Source organism: Erpetoichthys calabaricus, chromosome 3 (assembly GCF_900747795.2).
Source record: "Erpetoichthys calabaricus chromosome 3, fErpCal1.3, whole genome shotgun sequence".
In the NCBI taxonomy this organism is placed as follows: Eukaryota; Metazoa; Chordata; class Cladistia; order Polypteriformes; family Polypteridae; genus Erpetoichthys; species Erpetoichthys calabaricus.
Window position 1 is genome coordinate 41419182 of NC_041396.2, and position 25798 is coordinate 41444979.

General features: G+C 37.6%; 1 protein-coding gene across 2 annotated transcripts in view; it reads right to left on the minus strand.

The window, feature by feature from the left end:
* The window catches only part of foxp4 (forkhead box P4), a 239519-nt gene that overhangs the window by 26284 nt on the left and 187437 nt on the right, over positions 1 to 25798 (minus strand). For both annotated transcript variants that reach the window (XM_028796682.2, XM_028796680.2), the window contains exons 9-11: positions 13277 to 13364; positions 7302 to 7385; positions 2213 to 2417 (exon numbers count right to left, since the gene is read on the minus strand). In XM_028796682.2, coding sequence (XP_028652515.1) covers positions 2213 to 2417; positions 7302 to 7385; positions 13277 to 13364 — 377 coding nt within the window. The remainder of the gene's footprint in view (positions 1 to 2212; positions 2418 to 7301; positions 7386 to 13276; positions 13365 to 25798) is intronic.

Genomic DNA, 25798 nt, shown 5'->3' on the forward strand with positions numbered 1-25798 from the left:
TGCCCAGGAGCCAATGGGGCACTTGGAGTGTGACAAACTGTGCGAGAAGAGAGGACGCTGCCCGAAACTGCGAAGCTGTTGACCTGGAGGAAAAGCCTGACATTCTGTGCCTCCCAGCGTCCACTTTGTTCTTATGACCCCTCGCCGCTGAAGGTGGTCTCGTCTTCACACTGTTTACAGCTCGGCCCAGTTAAAAAGTAGAAAGACGCAAAGCTGTTTTCTTCATCTCTTTTACTATCAAGGTGTAGAGCGTTCCTCTGAAGTTGAATGAGGAGCCCAGCACACACAAAAGTCTCCTACTTTTAGGAAAATTAATTCTATTAAGTACGGAACCCAAACGAACCTTAGGCCCAATTTGATATCCTCATCTGGAGTTGTCTTTTATGAATTTATACAAAGGAAATAATCACCCCAACAATTCTTTAAACAATCAAAAAAGAATATATTATAAATCAAACTAAACAATAAACACCCTTTAAATTCTTGTCAAATCTATAATAACTACACAAACCCTAATTAATATGCCACCCCCTTAAACACTCTATAATATACTCTCCAGAAAACGGCGAAACAGCAAAGAAAGAAAGCAAGCAAGGAAAAGAAATGTAAAATTACCCTATTTACAAACAGCACGTTCTTGTTTTAAAGTCTAAATTCACACGGCCTGGGAAATCTGCAATGAATCCAGTGATGAAGTCAGATATGTTCCGTTGACTCGTATACTGAATTTAAATGTAAAAGAAGCAATCTCACTGGCCTGGCGACGATTCCTTTGTTGAAGGAAGAAGTCCGTCTCACCCAGGTGTCTCGGCGTTAGCGTCCGTCCATGGCTGACGCCCGCACCATAAAAGCAAAGTAAAGCCGTGTGCTCCGAAGGTCCTTCTACGTTAGCCAGCACTCCTTCTCCGTGCACCCAACCGTCTTTATTACGGAGTCTCACTTGCTTTACCGCTGGCTTCTTCTTTACATTCACCTTCCCAGCTCCTTATTTAAACAGTCTTTTTTCTTCTTTTCAATATCAGTAAAATAACTCTTACACAAATAATAAGTTCCTATAATATTATAATATGTTCCGTGGTCATAAGTAATTTCCGTTATTCGTGGTCATACGTCATTTCCGTTTCAAACACGAAAAGAATTTTATTTATATAGATTGTGGTGGGCTGGTGCCCTGCCCGGTGTTTGTTTCCAGACCCCTGTGACCCTGAAGTTAGGATATAGCGGGTTGGATAACGGATGGATGGATGGATTATTTATTTATTATTATCTATTTCCAATTATTACTAAACTTACTTATTATTTACAATTTATTTATCTATTTATAGTATAGTTTTTTATGTCTCTTGTACTTGTCCTAAGTTTGTGTATATCTTGTACTCATTCCTGGGAAACATTATTTTGTGCTACTGTATGCTACATTACGCTCCATGGTATGACAATAAAGCCACCTGACTTGTTCCTTTGAATGTTCACTTTAGTGCTTGGAAAAGCACTTTGCGATATTGCATTTTATAAAGAGTGGTTTAGCTAGGCTTACCGATTATTACAGTATTACATACATACACATATACCATACATTTGCTGCACTTGATCCTGTGTGTATATTTACTCGCAACATAAAAACATAAACTTTCATATTTGTTAATTGAAATATAACAAAATGTACATTAAAGTATTGACATATGTCAATACATCCATAAATACATAATAAGCCCACATTTAACCCTAACAAATTTACATATACAAATATGTTCAAACTTATAGCACAAGCACATATAAACATAAAAGAAATTTCAAAAATGTAAAAAAATATGACTGTACCCTGAGATGGGCCGGTACACAGGCCTTGCACCTGAAGTTTCTGGAATAAGCTACAGACCCAGATGACCATTAACTTTATTAAGTGAATTCAATTTTGGATGGATGGTAATATTTACTCAGAAATACATACAGTGTATATATTTTTGAGATAACACATACAAATATTAAATTCCCACTTGTACAAATAAGTAACTCATGGCATACACACCCATCTTAATTTCATTGCACAAACTGGAAGAGTTCAACATGGACTCATCTGAGCACTTGCAGTTTCACTTCGCTCTTTTTAATCCATTGGTCACTAAGCCTCAGATTTAATGATTTGCAAATGAGCTCTTACAGTAAGCCTGAAAATTTGGAATCTTCTCAAGTAATTAAGTTATGCTCTTACCTGATGCGATTGGGGTGCAAAACTTGTCAGAGTTCCTCCTACGAATGGGGCCCCCAACGCTATGAAGACTGGAGGAGCTGATAACAGAGGGTCCTTGGCGTAGTGGGGTAATTGGGGCTGTGGCAGAGGTGGGAGGGTGAGGTAAACCTTCTGGAAACGTGTCCCCCTCTCTTTTCAAAAGAGAGGCACTAGATGCCAAATTCAGCTGAAAGAAGACAAGGCACACATTTTTAGCATTTTTCATTTATTATGGAAAATAATGTGATATTATGATTGCACAAAAAAAAGACATGAGAGTGGAATGGTAGTTAGTTTTGATGTCTTATGGCTTCCAGGGTTTGGCTACATCAGGTAGTTTTATATACCAATTACACATAATACATAAATTATAATACAGATTATTACACCCAAGGGGGCAAAGGTTATCCTAGCAACACACAGGGACAAGGCAGGAACCCACTGTGGACGGAACACTGTTCACTACAGGCAACACTCACAAATACATCCATACAAATAGAGTCAGTTTGGAATGGTTACTTAACATACAATGTACGTCATTGTGTTAAGACAGAAGAAATGGATAAACTCTGAGAAAAACTTCATACAGATACAGGATGAAATATCAAGTTCCACACAAACTATGATATGGCAAAGGATTCAAACTCAAGAGACCATAAACTGTACAAAGAAAATCCAGTTATGAAAAAGTCCTGACATGAGGGAACGGTGTTGTGTTTTAGCAGGTTATGTCAGGACAACTTAAACTTTATTGTTAGAATGGAAGCAAAAATTAATTAACTTTTAACACTTAACATTTAAACATATATATAAAATTGTGTAAATATTAAAGGGAAAGAGAGTACTGTTATGCAATTCCCACTGTGCAGGGCTGTCAATCAGAGAAGATAACTGGAAACCAGTTGATGATGATGTGAGGCTTCAATGGGTGCCTACACTTCAAGTTGCTTGTTTGTTATAATTAAATCTATCACGCATCAGCATGAAGGGAAAGGAGTGCAAATTAGAATGGGGATTGCTAACACGATAAATTAACTTGACTACTACTCCACTGTCTGCAATCTGTTCTTAGAAAAGAGGGAAGATGGAAAAAAAACACACACACCAGCACCCGGCCCATCTTGAGTAATTAGAGGGTGAAATTGTTTAACAGGTACTTAATTAATGTTGGAACTGTGCCAGTTTCGGCGCAACACAGACCATCCTAATTGAGGGCAATCTTTATTTTGTCGAAGCCTCCAGGGGTCTCTGTCAGTACTCCAAGTCCTCTTCACAGAAGCCAGAGGCAGTTTCTGATTTCCCATTAGGAACTAATGGCATCTTGGCCACGGGAGTCATCTCCAAAACAGGAGCAGGCCCATATTAACGGTGCAACAAAATGCAATTTATATCCCTCCCAAATTAAGATACTCCACTTACTAATTGACAATTAATTTTGGTGTCTTCATATTTTAGTAAAAGATTACTCATCAATCTCATCATGAAATATTCATTAGATCTCTTTTTTTGGTATTTTATAATTAGAATGAGAGACAGCAGTGAATGTCAGGCAGAAAAGCACTGAGGCCTGCATCCTCAGCATTCTTTCACCTCCCTGAATTTTTGATACTGCAATAGTTTTCTTGAGTGTTGTAGTCATCAAAGAGTGGTTTATGAATTTCTGATAAATCCGTCACACTGTGAAAATAAATAATAATAATAATAATCATCATCATCATAATGGGACGGCATGCTAGCTCACTGAGAAAAGCTAGCTCCAGGAGCCTGGGTTAAGATCTTAGCCCCATAACTGTCTTTCTAAAAATATGCATGTTAATTTGACTGGTAACTTTAAACTGGAATGGTACCTGACTGTGTGTGGGTTTGAATGAACTAGTGTCCTCTTTGCCTTGCCTTGTTCCCATGGCTGCATAAACAGGCCTTGACTCTCCATGTTCCTGCAAAATGATTACTTGGAAAGACAGAAACTAATAATAATAGTGGCTGCAAAGTATAATTTTGACCAAAGATAAAAGATTTTACCCAACTAATACTTAAAAAGAACCCATAAAATTTGACAAACCATTTGGTTTTAGCAATTATTATAATGGGCTGTTTTACTGGTTCAGGATTGCCTTGAATTTAGGGAAAATTTCACGAACATGGCTTTACTGTACCAAAGAACTTGATGAATTATGTATTATGTGCATGACTGAAGTACTTGGGGGTAAGTTTCTTTTCTACAACTACATCAATAAACTCATTTTAAAAAATGTGACAACCTGGGAAAGGTATGGTAAGCCTGTTATGAATACTAGCCTGGTCACTGTCTCAGTAGAACCTCCATGTTCTTCCAGTATTTGCTAATGTTTTTGTCCTGGTACTCCAGCTTTCTTCCTACATCCCAAAGATGTAAATGGTGGGTTGACTGGTGACTCTAAACTGTCCATATGCGAGTGAGTATAGATCTTTTTCAGCCCTTACACAACATTGGCTGGATGTTCATTAGATCCTCACAGTGCTGATTCTGATTAATCAATTTCACAAAACTCATGCACTGATAGATGTTTTGGATAAATTTGACCCACTGCCACATAAACCAGGAACCAAGATGATTCTTATATGGAACCTTAATGAAAATTGTTAATGGTACTAAAGTAACAATAACAGATTACACACCTTAAAAACAAGATGCTTGATTCTATTTAAACATTATAACTATCCATGGAATACCATATTATTTTATGAAACAATTTTTTCCTGTGAAGTATTGTGAAGAGCTACAACATACAGAAGCCTGGGAAAATATCAATGCATTACTGGGTCAATCAATCTAACAGCAACCCTTTGGGAGGAAACTGGAGACTCTTTAGGATTCTCAGGTGGACACTAGCCACAGAAAATAAAGGTTTAGAGAATGGGTGAACTAAATTCTAAAGAAATAAATATAGTGTGAAGTGAATTTTGTAACAGACTAAACTCAAATAACTAGGGCAAACAAACCAATAAATTATGATTAAAGTCAAAATAATTATTTATCTTATTTAAAATAATTTGTATGTAAAAAGTAGACTTTAAAAAACATGCTATCAGAAATAAACAGAAAAATTCTAATTTCTATATACTCAACAACTTTTCTGGGTTTATTTGACAAGGAAAGAATAAAGAGGCCAAGTATTTGATTCTAGCTCTGGTGACAGAGACCCCAGAGGGATGTCAACTTTTATAGCATCTCACATGAATGTCATCTGTTTACTTTCCCAAACCTTGATATTGATGGCAAACAGTAGCTTTTATGGTTCTTTATTATCTATACTTAAACCCCAGACAATACATACCACCTCAATTTACAATAACTCTTAAAATGTTATATAGGGATATGATGGAAGACTGCAAGTGTAGTGTAACATGCTACAGTACTTTCAATATGTATGATTTCTGTAGTTTTCATATGTTTACATTATGTAGTATTCACAGATGTGACCAAGCACTTTTTGTTAAAGAGACTTTTTAATGAGGAATGAGAAGGATTGAAATCTCATTCTGGAAGTATTAATTATTTTACTGTGATATTATAACCACTTCTATGACAGAACCACAATTGTATGACTGACCTAATGGTGAAATTCAAAACCATGTCTGATAACCAGAAAGGAAGAATGAACTTGGCCACAACAGAAAAACATAACTTATCAAACAACAACAAATACATGGTTTATTGAAATTACTTACAACTGTAGTTTCTCAGATGCACAACCTTGGCTAAGTTGATAATAACCTGGTTTTATGGGTCCCATTGATGTTGTTCTTTCATTCTTATTGCCTGCCTGGGTTGTTTGGTTTGTTTCCTATTTACCTACTTTTTTATCCCTATATCCATATATTAGTCTGGTTTTCATTTTTTGGTCCTAGGTTGTGATTGGGATGAAATTGGGTGGTCTAGGGGGAGGTCTGGGGGTACAATGCTGTTGAGTTACACTGTTCTTTTCTTAATTGGCTGTCTTCATGATTCTTATGTACACATTTGGTTTTAATAAAAAAAAAAACAATCACAACAAAAAACAGACAACCTTTACCCTTTTGTGTATGCAAAATGGGGGGGAAGCTAACTTGAGAAGACATTGCATAAAAAATGTAAAACAGTTTTTGTTGGCATCCTTTAAGGTGTACAATGTCACCAAATTAACTGTTTTACTACAGTTGGCTACATTATTGGATTGCTCATTTTAGTAGATGACTGTAGAAAAGACAACCCAAAAGGAATTAAAAAACAATAACAGAGAATAGTCTCCTTGACCAGTAGCCATCTGTATAAACTGCTCCATATGAAAGGTATTTATGTGGAATTATGTATGTTATCTAAATAGAGGAGTTGTTCAAATCTTCATCATGTCAGAAATTCATCTTAAGTAATTTAAATGGTGCATCTTATGGAAATAAATCTTGTACATTGGCAGCTGCATTCAGCCTTTCATTTGCAATACCTTCATTATGGACTCTCTGGATCATTAAAAGCAATTAACACAGAGATGAAACTTGAAATAAGTAGGTCTTGATAGTGCATGGGTTAAATTAAACTTGAAGTAAAAAATCTAAAGTAAAGCTTAAGTGTTTAGAAACTTCTATGATGTGTTTTTTACTGAAAGTTAAGATGAAATTGAATATCTAATTTCTTAATTTATATTTTGAACTTTTTACACGGTTGGAACTTTAACGTGGATTAGTTCAGTGAGTGTTCAATTTTCCTCATTTGAGTCTCTATTTCTTGAATTGAGTAGCAAATAAAGAAAAAATCTTAAAAGTAAACTCAATTCCCAATCATTTTTATATAGTTTCATTTAAGTTGTGTCAGATTTGATAAAGGCAGACTTGCACAGTAAAGCAATAAACATATAAAAAAACACATAATTAACAATACTAATATAGATGTCCTGTAAATTTATACTGTACATGGCTTCTAACGATCTGTAGATACTTTGCCTCCCCACTAAGCTCCATGTTCACTAATTCTTTGTAAGTGTATGAATGAAGAGAGTCACCCTTGCCCATCTCCTGTGCACCACCTTTCATCCTATCCACATTCACTACTTACAGGCTGGTTGAAAGGCTTTGGCTCTGTTGGTCTCATGTGCAGATGTGTCATCATCGCCTGGAGACGCTCACTTTCTTTGGCCAACTGTGGATAGAGAAAATTCAGGGTTTTTCAGATGTCAGTTCAGTTCTCACTAAATAACTTTGTGATTTAAATGTATTTCTCTGTGCGACTATTATACTGTTCTGCAAAAAAGAAAAGTTACACATTAGTATGGATAACTGGACTAAAAAAAGAATATTAAAAAAATGACAGCTGCTAATATAAATGTGGTTTTCATAAGGTATGTTATACATAAAGAAAGGAAATACAACATCAAGTTGGTCAATAAATGAGAAAAAAGTAACATTTGAAGCCAGATACTAAACTGATATGAAAACAGTTAACGACTTGTGATGAATATGTTTGTTTCATACACAAGATATGGACTTCTGACTGTATGAAAAACATCTTTGGTCAATGCAAAAGTAGCTTCTTAAAGAAAAAAAAAAGAAAAAGAAAAAACTTTCACAAGCATTACTGCCACCTAGAGGAATAAGGTAAACACTGCTGCAGATATCTCCAAGATTAATTTACAAGAGCACTTTTTGTAATGTTGAAGTGTCTTATTAAAAACATCATATACAACTGTATTATGTGAACAGCAAGTTCAAGAACATTTTTTATTTACATAAGTATTATTCTTGTACATGACTGTGGATGTAAAAGAGGACAAAACCCTTCTTGTTTCACCTAGAATCATGGTTTCTGCTTCCATATGTTTTTGATGGGACTAGTAAACTGCATCAAAACTGTATAACCCTGTGACACATCTTCACTTAGCATTCTTCAGGGAAGTTAGCAGGACACAGGAGGAGAACACAAAAACATGACAACACAAGTCTTGTGTGTTTTAAAAAAACATCAGCACAAGGCCAGAATGTTCCAGTGCAAGTCAAGTTGGGGAGCATGCACTGGTACAGTGCGTTGCCGCACTCACTACATAACGAAACAAGTTGGGATCCCGGTTTGCAAACCCCCAGGCAGACAAGCAGTCCAGTCCCACCCTCCGGAAATGACCCTCTATCTGCCAGAGCCAGGTGTTACGTGGGCGACCACTTGGACTGGTCCAGCCACTCAGGTCCCCAACGAGGATCTTACTAGCCAGATCACCCTCGGGAAATGCGCCACATGGCCGTAGTGCAGTAACTGACGCTCCCTCATAATGCAGATAATGTGCCTCATTCGGGACTCTGTGAACAACTGCTCATTTGACACAATGTCAAACCAGAGGTACCCAAGGATTTTCTGGAGAGACACAGTACCAAAGGAGTCCAGTTTTCGTCTCAGGTCACCGGATAGCGTCCACGTCTCGCAGCCATATAGCAAGACAGGAAGCACCAGGACTCTAAAGACTTGGACCTTCGTCCTTTTGCATAGATATCGGGAGCACCACACACCCCTTTCCAGCGACCTCAAGACCCCCCATGCTCTCCCAATCCGTCTACTGACTTCATAGAAGGAGTCACCAGAGACATGAATGCCACTGCCAAAGTAAATAAACCTCTGGACAAGGTTGACACTCTCTCCACAAACAGACACACTGCTGATGGCTGTGCCTAAGAGGTCATTAAAGACTGCTGTCGGAGGGGCTGCGTAAAAACTTCCAGTGCAAGCTTGGTCATTTATTGTCAGTGACATCACATATTTCTCCTCATGGCCCTCACTGAAGCAGAAATGACACCAAGAGACTTCATTTTCAGGTTTCCAGCCACATTTCTCTCTTGTATGCTTAAAAGGAGTCAGCATAACAAGATTTTCTAGTTCAAGCTCGGCCACTTACATACACTGCCATTGCAAAGCATATTGTTTCCTGTTGTTCTTCAGAGTTGGCTTGAGGCATGGAGTTCCCAGTCCAAACTTCACCTCTAACATCTAGGTCACCTCTGCTCCTTATGCTGTGTTTAACCAGAAGAGCCTCTACAGACTACCACAAAATCACCTTGCTTCCTTTTCTGTGAGTCTTATTTTAGCAGCTTGTGGATTTTCCTCCGTAAAACATGCCATTTCTGATAAGGCCCTCTGGTAACATGTTTATTATAATGTAAAATCAGAAGGTCAGTCAGAGAATAAATAAGTAAATATAAACACTTAACTATCCAGACATGGACGCCCTAAGGCAGTAGTCAAAGCAAACACAATAAAGGCCAAAGCGTTTAGCCTGTGTGCTTCGAGAAAAGGGACACAATTCAGGTGAATCCAAGCATGCCTACAGCCGCTCTAATGGAGTGACATGGGAGAGTTTGAAATGCTCAGTGCCATGATGCCTCTTGACACACGCTGTCTCCTCTGTCATGTTGCGTTTCTGTTGTTGTTTTAAATATTTTATTATGCATTGTTTACTAAAAATAGCTAACTAATGGGATATCGGCTGGGACAAGCTGAAGAATTTGATAATCTAGTGGTCATCTGAGAAAGAGCCAAATGGACCTGAAAAGTCTTTAGGAGGTGACGACCAAGCTCAGTTGGCTCCAGAAAGGCTTTAGGGTGCCAATTGTGGTCATCTGCATTACAAGGTAATTTAGAACATTTTCAAAACCATGTATCCCAAGCAGTGCCACCTAAAATCAGACAAGATGGCATCATTAAAAAAACCCATTGGCAGCTCCAGAGAGGGAATCTGGGAAATGAGAAAATAAGACAGGTGAGCAAGGGACATGCAGTCAGGCCAGAGTGGGAGAAAGAGGGGTTAATATGGCTCTGGTTTGAGAGGGATCCTGCGCACACACAGAGCTTGTCACAGGTCTCATTAGAGCTGACAGGGCTTGCACTGCCATACCCGCACTTTCTATGCCGGCACAGCGGGGGCTCAGCGCTGAAAACTTTATAATTGGTGGCTGTGATGGCAGATTTTTTTTCATTTTTTTTATTACAAGCTCCAGTAATTTCTATAAGCTTCCAACTTTACTGTGAAAAATTGTTCGGGAACAATCAAGCAGCCGCTCACTCTGATGATAGCTCTCCATGCCACCCGACCTCAGCTGCCTATGTCTTTGCAGGTCTGTTACACAGAAACAATGAACATCGCCCCATCTCAATACACCATCGACACATCCCTCCATCCATTTTTATAACCCACTGCAGGGAGCCACATCACCACATCGCCATGTAACACTAACCCCATTTAATTTTCAAAATACTACTTTTGGACCCTTAGCTGTCAAGCAGTTTCTCCTGAAAACTACATAGGCTACATTCTGCTTGAAAACCAGCCTTTAGAATTATTCCTGACGGCAGCATGAATCTTCCATCTTGACAAAAGTCAAACCTTCATCCATCAATGCAGAACTCTGCCACTCTGCCTTATCATGTTATTGGGTTCATCTCATGTACATCTTCATTACCCTTTAACAGCCAAATTACCTTTCAGTGGTCTTGCATAAAGTATCGACCAATAGAAACAAGGTCAAATATGGCTGAAAAAATGGAAAACTAAATTACCCTTCATCTAGCTCACCTGATGAGACTTGCAGGATATTTAGTATTGAAGGCACATCTTATAAACCACAGGAAATGTTAAGGCCAGGCTCAAAAATTCCTACATAACCTAAAGTATCCAAAGCTTGGTAAATCGGACCTGAAAGTTTCTAGAGTGCTATATTCAACTACTCTAACAAACTGACACCATATTCCATTCATGTGACATTCTATGTGTGATTAAAAATATCTAGAATTCTTTGATAAATAGCATTCCTCTTAACTAGCTTCTATCTTGGTCCAGTGCTCTTTTGAAGACATCTACTATAAGGCAATTGCTGCCATCCACCTCACCTAAGTGCTTTCATAATTTTAAACTCATCCATTACGTCTCTTCCGAGCCTCCATGTGCTTTGGCTTCAGTTCCTTAACTTGTTCTTTATAGCGTGTCCCCTTGCAGACCTGGAATCAGCCTTATACTTCTCCTTAAAAAGTAGAGACCACAGACCTATCATCTGACAATCAGCAAACTTTCACTATATCTCAAAGCCCTGGGATGTAGCTCTTGAGAAATGCGTATTCATCTTTCTGGCACTGTCTACCTGTGTCTGCCCTCAGTGCTCTGTCAAAGTTAATATTAAACCTACACCTAAACATGTTGCCAGTTTTACTTTTTAAATTTGCTTTAAGAATATTAAATTACACTGTGCTAAGTGCTTCAACTGCACAACACCAGGGACCAAGGGCCAAGTCATGGCACAGTCTCTGTGTGGAATTTTCAAATGGTGGGGATGTCAGATTAACTGACAAGCATAAATTGTCCCAGTGTCTCCAAAATGGACTGACCTTCCATCCCGGATGAGCTTCCACCTTGCACCTGATCCCACAAAAACCAGGCCTTACTGTAACTCCTCATGACTTTATAACAGAATAAGAAGGTTCAGAAACTGGAAATATATTAAAACATTTTTTGCCACTATTTGCTTTTCCCCCTAACAATGTTGTGCTTGTGTCATTTTAAAGATGTATTGAAATCCACTCCAATTACATAAACTATAATGATAGTTTATGGAACCTGCTATGAAAGACCCAAAGATTACTGAATATTGAGCACAGTGGTAGCTGGGGAGACAAGTTAAAGTCATAGGGATGGCATGGAGAGACATTGAGTATCCAGGTTCTGTTCGAGGTTAAATCACAAAAAAGTGCCTTTCATGTATTGGCAATTTAAGACTCATGATTACAACTTCACACCAGATGTACACGTTTCTTCTTGACATTGGTTAAATTGCACCCAAAATGGTCACTTATATTATTCAAATCCAACACTAAGGCATGACATGTTGTTCTTAGCTTCTCTATAAATCCTTTGCTTTCAGGGTTCATGTACAAATTATGCTTCAGAATATGTAGGTGGGGCATCGATAGAATGACCTAAATAAAATAAATAAATAAATAACAGTGTTATGGTAGAGAATGCCAATAAGAATCCTTGCCAGGGACATGTAAGGATCACCTTTATAGCTCTGCTTAACTGCAAACTATTGCCAACCTTAACAAAAAAAGTGAGGCATTTGCAAGTGAGAGAACACAAACAAACTGATAGGCACCCCTGGCAAGCAGTTGGCAGCATGGCACACACTCAGCTAAGGACATGGCAGAGGCTTCCAGGATTGAGGTCATTAAAAACAAAAGTGCTGGGATGAGACCAGGAGAGCCTTAGGCTGCAGCACATGATGTTGGCTGTAAGTCAATTCATTAGTTTCTCATAAAGAATTACGTCAAAGCACATCACAGTACAATTTAGACAAGCAAACAGCTTGAAAAACTGACAACCCAGTGTTTCCCCAACATGTTCTCTCCAGAAATAAAGTGCTAACTTCAACCTTCTTAGGGGATTAATGCCAACAACAACTCAGAATGAAATGCCACTGGGCGAAAAGGACACAGTGGAACTTTAAGCCAGTGGGAGGGGTCATCACTTTTTTACTTACAATATAAGTTCATTCCGATAGGTAACATTATATTCCTTTGACTTTCACTGATTCCAGAATCCCATTAATTCGTTTGCCTCTCACATCCCAAAATCAGGTGATTCTCAACTCTAAATTAGCTCAGTGTGAGTGAGTGAACTGCGATTAACAGGTGCCCTATCCAGAGATCATTCCCGCCTTGCGGCTAATACTACCTGGCATTAGCTGCAAGACAGGACAATCAACTACTTCCCTTAAACTAGATAAGTGGGCTAGTAAATTGATGGATGGAAGTTATTACTGAAGCCCCTAACGTGTCCCTTGCTCGCAACTGTTAAAAAATAAGACATCCTCTTAATGTGCCCTGTAATGAACTGGTCCTCCATCCAGGTTTGATTTCTGACTGCATCAAATTCTGCTGTGACAGACTCTGGAATCCAATGATCGGCAAAAGGGTAAGCAAGGAATGGATGACAATAGGTGAGTTAGGGCAGGACATACATTCAAATGTCACTGCTCCAGAGAGGCCTCCTGTATGATACCAACCTGAATCTCTAGCTGCTGAACAACTTGCATCTGCACTCTACATTGAGCTGTGCTCCTGTCATCAAGCGCGTGTTCACTGTTGAGATGCCTGCAAGAAAAAGGAACAGGAAACACATGTAAAATGGTAGCACCTATAGTCCTTTAAAGATGACATTAGATAGAAGCATGGCTTAATTGCCATTATTAATGGTATTTTGTTGTGAGCAACTTTTACCAAACAATATTCAGTCCACTGTACTGCATAACTGCTTCACACCACCTAAATGGACCCTCAAAAAATGCCTTCTTCAATGAAAAGGTAGGATTAAAAATTATTTCCTAAAACACAGTACAACATTTTTGACAATGATACAACTTTAACCATGTATGTATATACTGTGTGTGTGTATATATATATATATATATATATATATATATATAAATTTTGAAAACTCCCAAAGTGAAAATGAAAAAGGCCGCCTAACGTGTGAAAAATGACGACAGCTCTGTTTTGTTCTGTCTGAAAGAATAATTTTTATAAGGCTTGTAAAGTTTATTTTCTCCAAGTAACATTTGGCCATGAAAGAATTGTTTAAAAGTGGCTAATAAACAGCCTTGTAAAACAAGTTATATACCAAAGTCACCAAATAATTATGTCAGTTTTTGCCATGTGAACACACAGGCAAATTTCTAAATTTTTCTTCTTTTTCCTTTCTCTCTTTTCCAAAGAGCAACTGGGGAAGTAATATACCAATGAGTTACAGAGCCAAAGAAATGAGGAAGCTGGTTCAATCCTCTCAATGGATTGGCTGTGTAACCTTTATCAATTCAATAGATCTAATAATGAACAAACTACTGTGAACCAATCTACATACATAATATATAAAATATATACCAGGGATAAGACCCATGAAAATATTCCAGCCCCAAACAGACTTCCCTACGGCTGCCCAGTGAACAGCACCACTACAGGCCAATACAAAAATACCATATAATATCAATATTTTTAAGTTTATCCAAACTATAATTTTGTTGATCTATAAATGTTTCCATCCCATAAATGCATGATATTCCTGTTAAATTATCACATAAAGTTTAAGCATTCATACAACTCAAGAGTTGATACCACACATAACTAAACCTGAAACATTTGAGGTAAAGAATTAGCACAATAATCGGAAATCTATATCCTCGGTTTATGTGTGAATAAAGCTGTGAAATTACTGGGTTAAACATGCAGCCTTAGGTATGAAGTGCCATTGCTAATGACCGTGACACATTTGTGAAAGACTTAGTTCAGTAAAAAGCTTGAAAGTTTTCATAAATAAACTTGGAAAACTTGTTAGCTTAACAAAAATTGAGAAAAAAATGAAAAAACTGACATATTTAAAAAACATATCTTTATCCAAGGGGAGCAAGATATTATTTTTTTGATTACAATCAAGTTTAAAAGTCCTGAAACCATATCAAATGGTGACCTAAAAAGGCTCAAGTTCTCCACTATATGGACATCAGGTTTGATGGAAATTTTACGCAATTCCTAGTATTCTCACTGCTACATTCTGTGAATGTCATTGCAAAATTATAGCTACAACAGTATAGAACTTATAGTTGTGTTCACAACAGAAAAGTGTATTTTTTTACCTTTTTGCTCTGGGGCTTGTAATATTGTTATCTATACCTGTAACTTTTTCTTCAGTTTGGCCTTTCTCTAACAAAACTAGTATAACTCCACATGTTTACTGGAGTAGATTAATCAAATTTGCTTCCTTGTAATTTATAGATGAAGAGACTTTGTGATTTATATTGCTACTTTGATTCATACCTTCAGTATGTTTGCTCTGTAAAGTGCCTGGTAATGGTAGGCTTCAAAAAGAGTGTTATGTAAAAATAAAGACTGACTAAAGCAAACTGCAAAATAAAGTAAGAATTTTAAACAATGTGACAAAGTTGAAATAACTAAACTCCCTGCTCAGTTTGCTTTGCCTAAAGAGACTGAAGCTAAAGACATATTATTTGAATAACTGAATGTAATGCCAGTGAAAAGAAAAATGGGATACTCTGAAGGCCTGTTACCCATATACAACTTTGGTCATCTCCTCCTCCTATGATCTCTGGAGTATGCCACTTGAGTATCCCTGTACAGACAGAACTGGCTGAGACTAGAGGGGCCAAGCAGTCTCCAATTTCTATATCATTAAGTTTAGAAAAAGCTACTGAGCAAATGATGGGATCTACGGTGGCACTGACATCCAACGTCGTTTCCGACTGCTAAAAGCTATCATTTTCATCTGTCAGCGTCACTGCTCTTGCCCGCCAATTGCTCGAATGTTTGGCTGTCACTATGTGGTTTTCCTGGGAAAAAGCAAAACTCTCTCCCAGCCAAAACCCATCTGTGGTCTGAGTGACTTCACAAGCATGATCTCATACCCTAAAGGTCTCAAATGCTGGAAACTAGAATGGTGTGTTGGCGGGAGGCACTTTGAACTTGTGCTTACACTTTACCACTTTTTTAATAAAAAGTACAAATTCACTTTTTATAATTTTCTTTACAAAAAAGTGTAAGAAATTAGAAACTAAAACATTCATAAGAGCTAGACAAGCTTGACAGAAAAACAACAAAGTTTTGCTTAATTTTTGTTAAGTAAACAGTCTCTCTGGAAAATTATTAAAAACCCACTTAGCTTATTGACATTCCAGCAAGTTTACTGAACATGTCTCATTGCAACAAGCTTATTATCATATTTTCTGAAAAATAAAGTTGTGTGTTTACCACACAATTCCATCTTAAAGTCCTTGCACACAATACCTAAGGAAATGTATTAGATTGAGTAAAAATTACATTTGTACAGATAAACATATAATTTTTTATTTCTAAAATTATTAATTATATAGAGTAAAATATAAAGTAAAGTATATCTCAGCTACTGTATTAAGAATGGTTTAGGCCTACTGTAGAACTTAGATCCAGCAGTCAGAAATTCCTATGTTTTCATATTGATCAGCTACACCAATGGTGAGGTGCCTGCTGACCGTGTGATATTCAGTCTTACGTCTAACTTGAGACTGACTTTATCATGCAGATATGCAAGACTGAAAATGCAGTTCCATGTACCAATATTTTACAAAAGTCTCTTGTTATTCTGCACCTTTACAATGACTACCACCCCCATCACAGCACTTCAGTTCTGTCCATGAATTAACTGGCAGTCACTGGAAAACATTCTGACTATTTGCTAGTGTATAAAACAGGCTCATAACTTTCACTCTGATGTAGTGCTATTTACATTCTTTGTTCAATTGTGTTTATTTAATATCTATATTCTTGTATCTTCTGACGTTTGCTACATTCTTTAACTATTCAATGACTAACACTTTTCCTTGTGTTTAACTGATTGGGAGTTTGGTCATGATGCTTCTACTTTTTATTATGGTTTGTGATATCCCCGCATTTTTGAATCCCTGCATGGATTAAACCTTGGGCATTTGCAGCTCCTGACTGAGCAGAAATCAGTAGTGAATGGGAGACACAGACAAAATCTGAGGTGCAAAAACAACAGCTCTCCTTCATTGTATTTTAAGTGCCAGTAAAACAATTATCAAAAACCAGTGCCATGCACGTAAATCAAACACAGTCAGACAGCAATGACACACCAAAAGGAAAAGCAAAAGTGAAAGAATAACTACCGTATATACAATATTTAGAACTGCATCTTGCAGGAGCTATGCAGTGAAAAGAAAGGAAAAAAGAAAACGTTTTTTTTCACCTTTGTAAAAAATATTTTAGAAAATCTATGAAATTATTCCACAAACAGAAAACAACAAAGAATAGTTCGGACGTGCAGTATATTCCAAAGCACAACTTCATCATTGGTACTCAAATGCTCAGCAGGTGAATGGCAAAAGATGATCTCTGACGTCTACTTGGGTGTTTTATGCAGCCTCAGATTTTTCTCGACCAATCCCCATGGACACTTTCTCTTCCATTTCAATCACACGTTGCTATGTTGAATATATGACATGTCTCATTCCTGCAGTAAATTGCAATAAATGTTCCTTCACACATGCTCATGCATGCATGCATACCGGAGTGCATAAAAGGTTCTTCTCTCCTCTGCCTAGTGGTTCTCTACACTGTCCTGTAGGCCCTTTCTCAATATGTCAGCAACCGTTTACACTTCCCTGTTCCATAGAGGTGGACTACCTCCAGGCTAATGCCTAAAGGCATGCATATGTTCCAGGCAGGCTTCTGCTGAAGCGCGTCCTTAAATGGCTGCTACCAACAGAGCGAGACTCTCCGCACCAACCGTGTTTCTAAAGGTAAGTACACCTTTAGAAATTTACAATACTTAAACTGTAGAACATTTATTCTGTGATGCAGCCCATGACCTGAACTCTCCTGCTGTTTACGTGACCACAAACCTTTTGCTACTTTGACCGTATGTCTTTGACTTCTGGCCCTCTCCCTCATTGATATGAATCCATCCTCGTATAACATTATCACCTACAAGCACTGCTGAATACCTCATACTCATGAAGAGCCTTGTTCTCAAAGTAGAGGGTAACCATTTCTGTCTAACTTATATTAGCCATTAGGTTTTATACGTAATCTAAAAAATTGACACTAGATTGTATTTTTGTTCTGAGCTCTTCACTTGGAATGATAAATTTTGTAAACCTATCCTGTTATGCCTGTGCCCAAACAGTACCCCAGACTGATGTTACCCAATTATGTTCACCTCTTTTGTAAATCACTTTGGCTAAAAGCATCTGCTAAACATATACATGTAAATATAAACCACAGTTGTGGAAAAGGATGTACAAATCTGCTTTAGAGAAAGGACTGCAAGTGAATCAGCATTTTGTTTACCTAGAACCACACACATACTACTTGATACATTTAATGAATTGAGATTGGGGGAAAGCGAACTTAAAATGCACTTCTTGACCGTTAGAACAGCAATAAGCTTTAACACAAATACATCTAGCATTTGCTGCTAGCATCTGATCAGATGTCTGTGTTTGCCTGCTCTACTCAAAAATGAATGTCATCAATAAAGTATATAATCTGTTATTTATTAGAAAAATCTTAATTCTTATATGTAAGACCAAACTGAACATACTGTGGGGAGTTTGTATGTTCTCTTCACATCTTTTTGGATTTTGTAGGTATTCATATTCGTATCTCCAGCTAAAACGTATGTGTAATTTAGGCTGAGTAATGACTCTAAAGTGTGGGAGTATGTGTGTGAATGTAACCTGCAATGGCCTAGTGTAAAGTTTCTCTAGTTTCTGGAACAGGGACAGGGTATGGCTCAACAAAACAGGTTCAAGCATGATGGCAGTCATCACATTACCAAGGAACTAAAAGAAATGTCAAATGTTACCCAGCTTTATTCAATAATGATTTATAATGCTTGTAATGTTGGCAAATACATAAAACAAGATAAAAAGAAAAGTATTGTTTATGGACCAAGTGTCTTGATGAACCCACTGAAATTACTCTGACACCTGGAATTTATGTGCTTTGTTTAAAAAAGAACTAATTTTATTGATCACTATTTTATACTTTAACTGAGAAATTCAGTTAAAACATTAAATTTACAGCTGTATGCATTATTATATCTTAACTCACTCCTCATAAATATTTGTGGAATAACTAACTAATATATAAAACATTTGTTTAGGTTTTAAAATATGTTTATTACATCCAGACTGTTAACATTTATAAACCTTAACTTACTCTATAAAGTTGTGGCCTTAACTGGAATATTTTTTTCATATGTCCAGTCTTTCATTTACTTAACCTCATTAATCTAAGTCAGGGTCACAAGGTCTGCCAGCTTCCCCCTGAAAGAATTTGGTGCAAGGCAGGAATAAAACTTGGACAAAACACCAATCAATCACTGAGTACACTCACCATCAGTTACTACTGGCCAATTTACAGTTTCTACTTGACCTAACCTGATTGTCTTTGAAACATGGCAGGAAAACAGTTGAAACCAAAAAAAAAAAACAACCAGACACAGAGAAAATGTGAATATTCTTCACATACTTTAAGCAGGCTGAGTGTCACAGATGTGTGTTCACAAGCAAGCTGTTAAAATACAGTATAAATCAAATTTCTGGCTCACTAAAAATCCTTGTTTTCTGATGCATTTTAATCTTTAAACATGATTTAAGAGTTGTGAAAGTTTTTGCTTCCATTATTTTGGTTTTGTAAACATAAATATTTTAAAGAAAAATGTTTTTTTTATTTTTCTCTGTGCTGTTTTTTAGGCTGTCCCTTGTTGTTCTTCTCAGCACCATCTCATAGGAAGAATGGAAACTCTTCAGGATTCTAGATTGGATTAGATAAACTTGATTAATCCTATGAGGAAATTCAGATGCATACAGCAGGAGAAACATAAAAAAAAGGATACAGATTCACAGGATAAGTAATATAGCTAATTGATCACTCAATCAATAAGTAAATAAATAAATAAAAATAAACTTATTGAGTACATCGGGTGGAAGCATTGAATTGACCGATAGCACTGGGCAGAAAAGACCCCCTTCTTAGCACACTGTGGTGGAATGAGCCTGTGGCTAAAAGTGCTCCAAGAAAGCGCCTCCTGGAGGGGAGGGAAGGGAATTTTTCATGATGTCATTCAATTTTGCCATCACCCTCTTTTCCACAACAGCTTCCAGTGTATTCAGGCTCTAATCTGTAATGGAGCAGGCCTTCCTGGTAAGTTTATTCAGGCATTGTGTTTCTTTTGAGTGCTGGTTGATAGCACATTAAAAGTAAAAATCTACCACTGGAAAAGCTTTTTTTTTTTTTTTTTTTTTAATTCTACTTAGGGAGAGCACAAAAAATAATATACCTCCTTTGTAGTCTCGCTGAAATCTGTAGTATCATGGAAATAAATAAGCAAATATATAGTAATCTCTATGAATCTGAAGCAAATTTTGCAGTGCTTCTTGATTCTAAGCCACATTTTGCTAAATTGATCATTTTGTTTTCTAAATTAGTTGTTAATATTAGCTGGAGGAGAATGTAGAACTATGGTGTTCAGGTGCCACATGTGTATAGATATTATTTACATTTTTAAGACTTGATCAGAGTTTGTGAGTGGGCCCCTCAAAGTATGAGTAATTATTGAGCTTATTTTGTTTTCTGAAAACGTCATCTCTCAAACCATTTCCCCTCCATTTCTTTCCTTCCATCCTGGATGTCTAACCTCCCTGATCCAGTGGCTGAATCTGGAACATACAGAATATAGCAAAGAATCTACCACAGATGTGAATATTTGTGAGCTTTTTGGATAACTTGCATCCTGACTTGTTATAAAATAAACAGAAAGTCAGCTGCGTAAGCAAAGCTGCAACCCAATCCCTCCCAATAAATAAACAAGGAGAAACTGGAGATCCTGCATCTTTAAAAATTGGAGCTTATTCACTATCAAAAACTTTAAACAATAACAATGATCTCATCCAACTCTGACAGAACAGATAGCTTTTCTGCACAAGCACAATGATAAAAAGTGATCTCATCCAATCTTTTTTGTCAACAGAGCTGCAAACCACAAGCTTTATAGCTTATAATAAACAGTAGCAACATTTTTTCCACACTATCCAACAATGAGGCACTGTTTATTTCACCCTGTTGGGGATTAACTGCATTTAAAATAGTCAAAACCACAGTGGATGAACAAAGCGTCTGAGTATTCGAACATATGTACTCTAGCATGCCAGTGAAAATTGAGCATTAGAAAGGAAAAAAGGAGCGACAGGGAAGAGAGAAGCCAAACTCTGCGAAGGAGAGCAGCAATCATTTAAAAGAAGGCCCTTCAACTGGGTCAGTATATTGCATTACAAAGGGCATACCATAAGCAATCTAATTCAGTCAGTTATTAGATAGTACCCTCTCAACTGACTGGCCCAGAGGGCAACCAGACTATCAAATAAAAAATAAATTTAACATTAAAACACTTGAGAAAAAGAAAAAAACTACACAGCAGGTAAAGGTGGAGTGGAAAGCCCCATGTGTCCTTGAGAAGGTACAATTTGATAGGACTTAATATATCTGGATAATATTAAATGGGCTACCAATGTAGGTAAATTGCCATTACAGATATTTTCACTGTTGATTATATACACACACATACAGTGCATCCGGAAAGTATTCACAGCGCATCACTTTTTCCACATTTTGTTATGTTACAGCCTTATTCCAAAATGGATTAAATTCATTTTTTTCCTCAGAATTCTACACACAACACCCCATAATGACAACGTGAAAAAAGTTTACTTGAGGTTTTTGCAAATTTATTAAAAATAACAAAACTGAGAAATCACAAGTATTCACAGCCTTTGCTCAATACTTTGTCGATGCACCTTTGGCAGCAATTACAGCCTCAAGTCTTTTTGAATATGATGCCACAAGCTTGGCACACCTATCCTTGGCCACTTTCGCCCATTCCTCTTTGCAGCACCTCTCAAGCTCCATCAGGTTGGATGGGAAGCGTCGGTGCAGAGCCATTTTAAGATCTCTCCAGAGATGTTCAATTGGATTCAAGTCTGGGCTCTGGCTGGGCCACTCAAGGACATTCACAGAGTTGTCCTGAAGCCACTCCCTTTGATATCTTGGCTGTGTGCTTAGGGTCGTTGTCCTGCTGAAAGATAAACCTTCGCCCCAGTCTGAGGTCAAGAGCGCTCTGGAGCAGGTTTTCATCCAGGATGTCTCTGTACATTGCTGCAGTCATCTTTCCCTTTATCCTGACTAGTCTCCCAGTTCCTGCCGCTGAAAAACATCCACACAGCATGATGCTGCCACCACCATGCTTCACTGTAGGGATGGTGCCAGGTTTCCCCCAAATGTGACGCCTGGCATTCACACCTAAGAGTTCAATCTTTGTCTCATCAGACCAGAGAATTTTCTTTCTCATGGTCTGGGAGTCCTTCAGGTGCCTTTTGGCAAACTCCAGGCGGGCTGCCATGTGCCTTTTACTAAGGAGTGGCTTCCGTCTGGCCACTCTACCATACAGACCTGATTGGTGGATTGCTGCAGAGATGGTTGTCCTTCTGGAAGGTTCTCCTCTCTCCACAGAGGACCTCTGGAGCTCTGACAGAGTGACCATAGGGTTCTTGGTCACCTCCCTGACTAAGGCCCTTCTCCCCCGATCGCTCAGTTTAGGTGGCCAGCCAGCTCTAGGAAGAGTCCTGGTGGTTTCGAACTTCTTCCACTTATGGATGATGGAGGCCACTGTGCTCATTGGGACCTTCAAAGCAGCAGAAATTTTTCTGTAACCTTCCCCAGATTTGTGCCTCGAGACAATCCTGTCTCGGAGGTCTACAGACAATTCCTTTGACTTCATGCTTGGTTTGTGCTCTGACATGAACTGTCAACTGTGGGACCTTATATAGACAGGTGTGTGCCTTTCCACATCAAGTCCAATCAACTGAATTTACGGCAGGTGGACTCCAATTAAGCTGCAGAAACATCTCAAGGATGATCAGGGGAAACAGGATGCACCTGAGCTCAGTTTTGAGCTTCATGGCAAAGGCTGTGAATACTTATGTACACGTGCTTTCTCAATTTTTTTTATTTTTAATAAATTGCAAAAATCTCAAGTAAACCTTTTTCACGTTGTCATTATGGGGTGTTGTGTGTAGAATTCTGAGGAAAAAAATGAATTTAATCCATTTTGGAATAAGGCTATAACATAACAAAATGTGGAAAAAGTGATGCACTGTGAATACTTTCCAGATGCACTGTATATATTTATATATATTTACAGCTAGAGATCCACAAAGGGAGAAAATGAGTCACGTAGTTTAAAATAATTTATTTCTAAGCTTGACAACCTACCAGGTGTCTTCATCAGAGGAAAATGACTACACATACAGGAATCAAAGGCAATATATAGCAAGTGAAGTGGGGGGGGGGGGGGGTTGGTTGTAAGGCGGGGTAGATTAATAAGGTGGGGTTCAGAAGGTGCTGGTTATAAACAATGCCTATATAGGAGATGTCCCAGACCTTAGCAATAAACAATGCCTATATAGGAGATGTCCCAGACCTTAGCAAACAGTCAATACCAACTTGGTCCCTCACCACACTTACCATACCCTCCCTTATCATTGTGACGTGTCAGAAACAGAAAGTACAGCACGTATCCTGTGCAGATCTTGGATCAAGACAGCGCAAAACAGGAAAAAACTTTTCAGACTGTCCATTTCAATGCCAGAAGCAAAAAACCACAGAGGTATGAAACTCAATTTATAGCATTCCATGCAATGCATGCCCAGCAGTATATTTGGGACAAACGTCTAAAACACTTGAAACACATATATAGGCACATCGCAATGCAGTCAGAAGGAAAGACTCACAGTTTCTATTTACACACATGCAAGTTCCATCGGACACACGTTTAACTGGGGCACTGTGAAAGTAAAATTCAGGGCTAATACCAAGAGTCACAGAGAGCTGGCTGAATCTTGGATCTCTAAATAAACCGACTTTAACAGACACTTATACCTGAACCCAGCATATGCAGTCTTAAAAAGAAGAACATCCAAACAATAAAAAAGAACCCACCTCATTGATCCAAACCCCCACCCCACCTCTCATTTGCCACTGTTGGATAGGACAGCCAAAACACTGCCCCCAAAAGGACAATGATCCTAGCAAAAAAATTGAGAATACCTTTAAACACAAAGCAAGCACATAGAAGGAAACTTGAAATGCATCAGTGATTCATCTCTTAAAGGTAATAATGTCTATTTGTATGGAATTGTATGTGACTTGTGTGTAATGAATCTACACCTTTAACAATATTACCCAGTGTGCTGCGCATTTGATACAAACAGCAGATTCGGGAGGGTTTGGTTGTCACTAATCTTGATTAGGCAGATTAAATAAATAGTGGAGTCCTTTGTATTTTAGTGTGTTCCATATGAGAAAAATGCAAATATTCAGAGGACAAAAAAAAAGGAGTAAGTCAATTCAGAGAAAATAAACATTTAGAGGGTCTGAGGATCCCTGAGAAAATAAATCTAAAACTATTTTAATAATAATATTTTAAAAAAAACTAAATCTAAAACATTTCTACTTATTCTTCTGATTAACTTTAAATGGCTTTAAAGGCTCGGTAAACATTTAAAATATCCAGAAGACTGAACAAGGCTTCTCCATCAGAAGATCTTTACATGGTTTACAGGAAGGCTTTACTGAATTCAAGAGTTTGCTGAAACCAAAACAATTAAGAATAAACTCAAAGTGAAAAATGTGCAACATTACAATGTGGCTCCTCCCCATGCACATCTTTAAAGATGTGAGCAGTGATATTATTGCTTTTTAAAAGACATTTTAGGACATAACATTCCAGAATGTCAATACAAGTTTTTCTTCCTGATGCTGCTTTATTTATTACTTGATACATAACACTACTCTGGACATAAGCAGCCCACAAGCAATTGTTAATGTTACCCACAATTGACTACAATCAATATAACAATAATTACACTGTAATAATCATCCATGCACTCAGGTTTCATTACAAAGCATGTTGGCAGCACTGCCATTGTTCAAAAGGCCAGGACAATTTTTTGCCTTTTTGAAGAGTAATCTTTTCCGACAGACAGAATTTGGTAAAGTTAAACATACCCCTTCAAAGCTTACAATGAATAAGGCCAAGACTGAAAATTAGTTTTGTCACAGAAATGTTTGATTCAACTTTGACTAAGTAACATTCTGATTACCTTGTAGCTTATGTATTGGTATGGTACTATTACTTTCCACCTAACCATTTGCGTTCTGAATGGTACTGCTTTCAATCCTGGCAGCATCAGGCACATGGATGGAACCAACTCAGATCCTGACACCAGTACACAACCACTCTATAGCTTGGTAGACTTTCACAGAAAGTTAAAATATTTTATATCATGACTTTTCTTGTCATTTTATTGCACTCTTAACATTATTTTCTGGTCTCAATTCACGTGGTTGCTGACAAGCAATGTTACTATCAGTCTCTTTCACACATTGAACCTGACACTTTACCATCCAGATATGCCAGGTATTAAGTGAAATTTGTTTGTTGAAATTTATCAGAAGGATTATTTAATTAACTAGATTCACAATTTTTTCACACAAGGCACTCACACAGTATATACTAGGCTTGAATTAAGGAGAAGAAATTTGAATAAAAGGTCAAGATCTAACAGACTTCTTTTGAAAATAACACTGGCCAGTAAGCAGCGGAGGTCAATGTGCTTTGTTTGCCCTATGACTTATACTTTCCAGCCAGAAATATTTCTGAACTATGCACTCCAAACACAAGGTGCTATTGCATTCCTAGTATTTATCAAACAGATAACCTTGCAGAACAAACAAACACATTTTCACAATAGTTTATGAAAGGTCTTATACAAGCTGCCAGAGACTGACCATTAGCGACCTTGTATTTACATCAGAATGACTTACTAAAGGCTTTTATGGAATACTGCATCTCTGACACAGCCATTTTTTTAGATTTTTTTTTAAACACAGGCCAAGGAGTG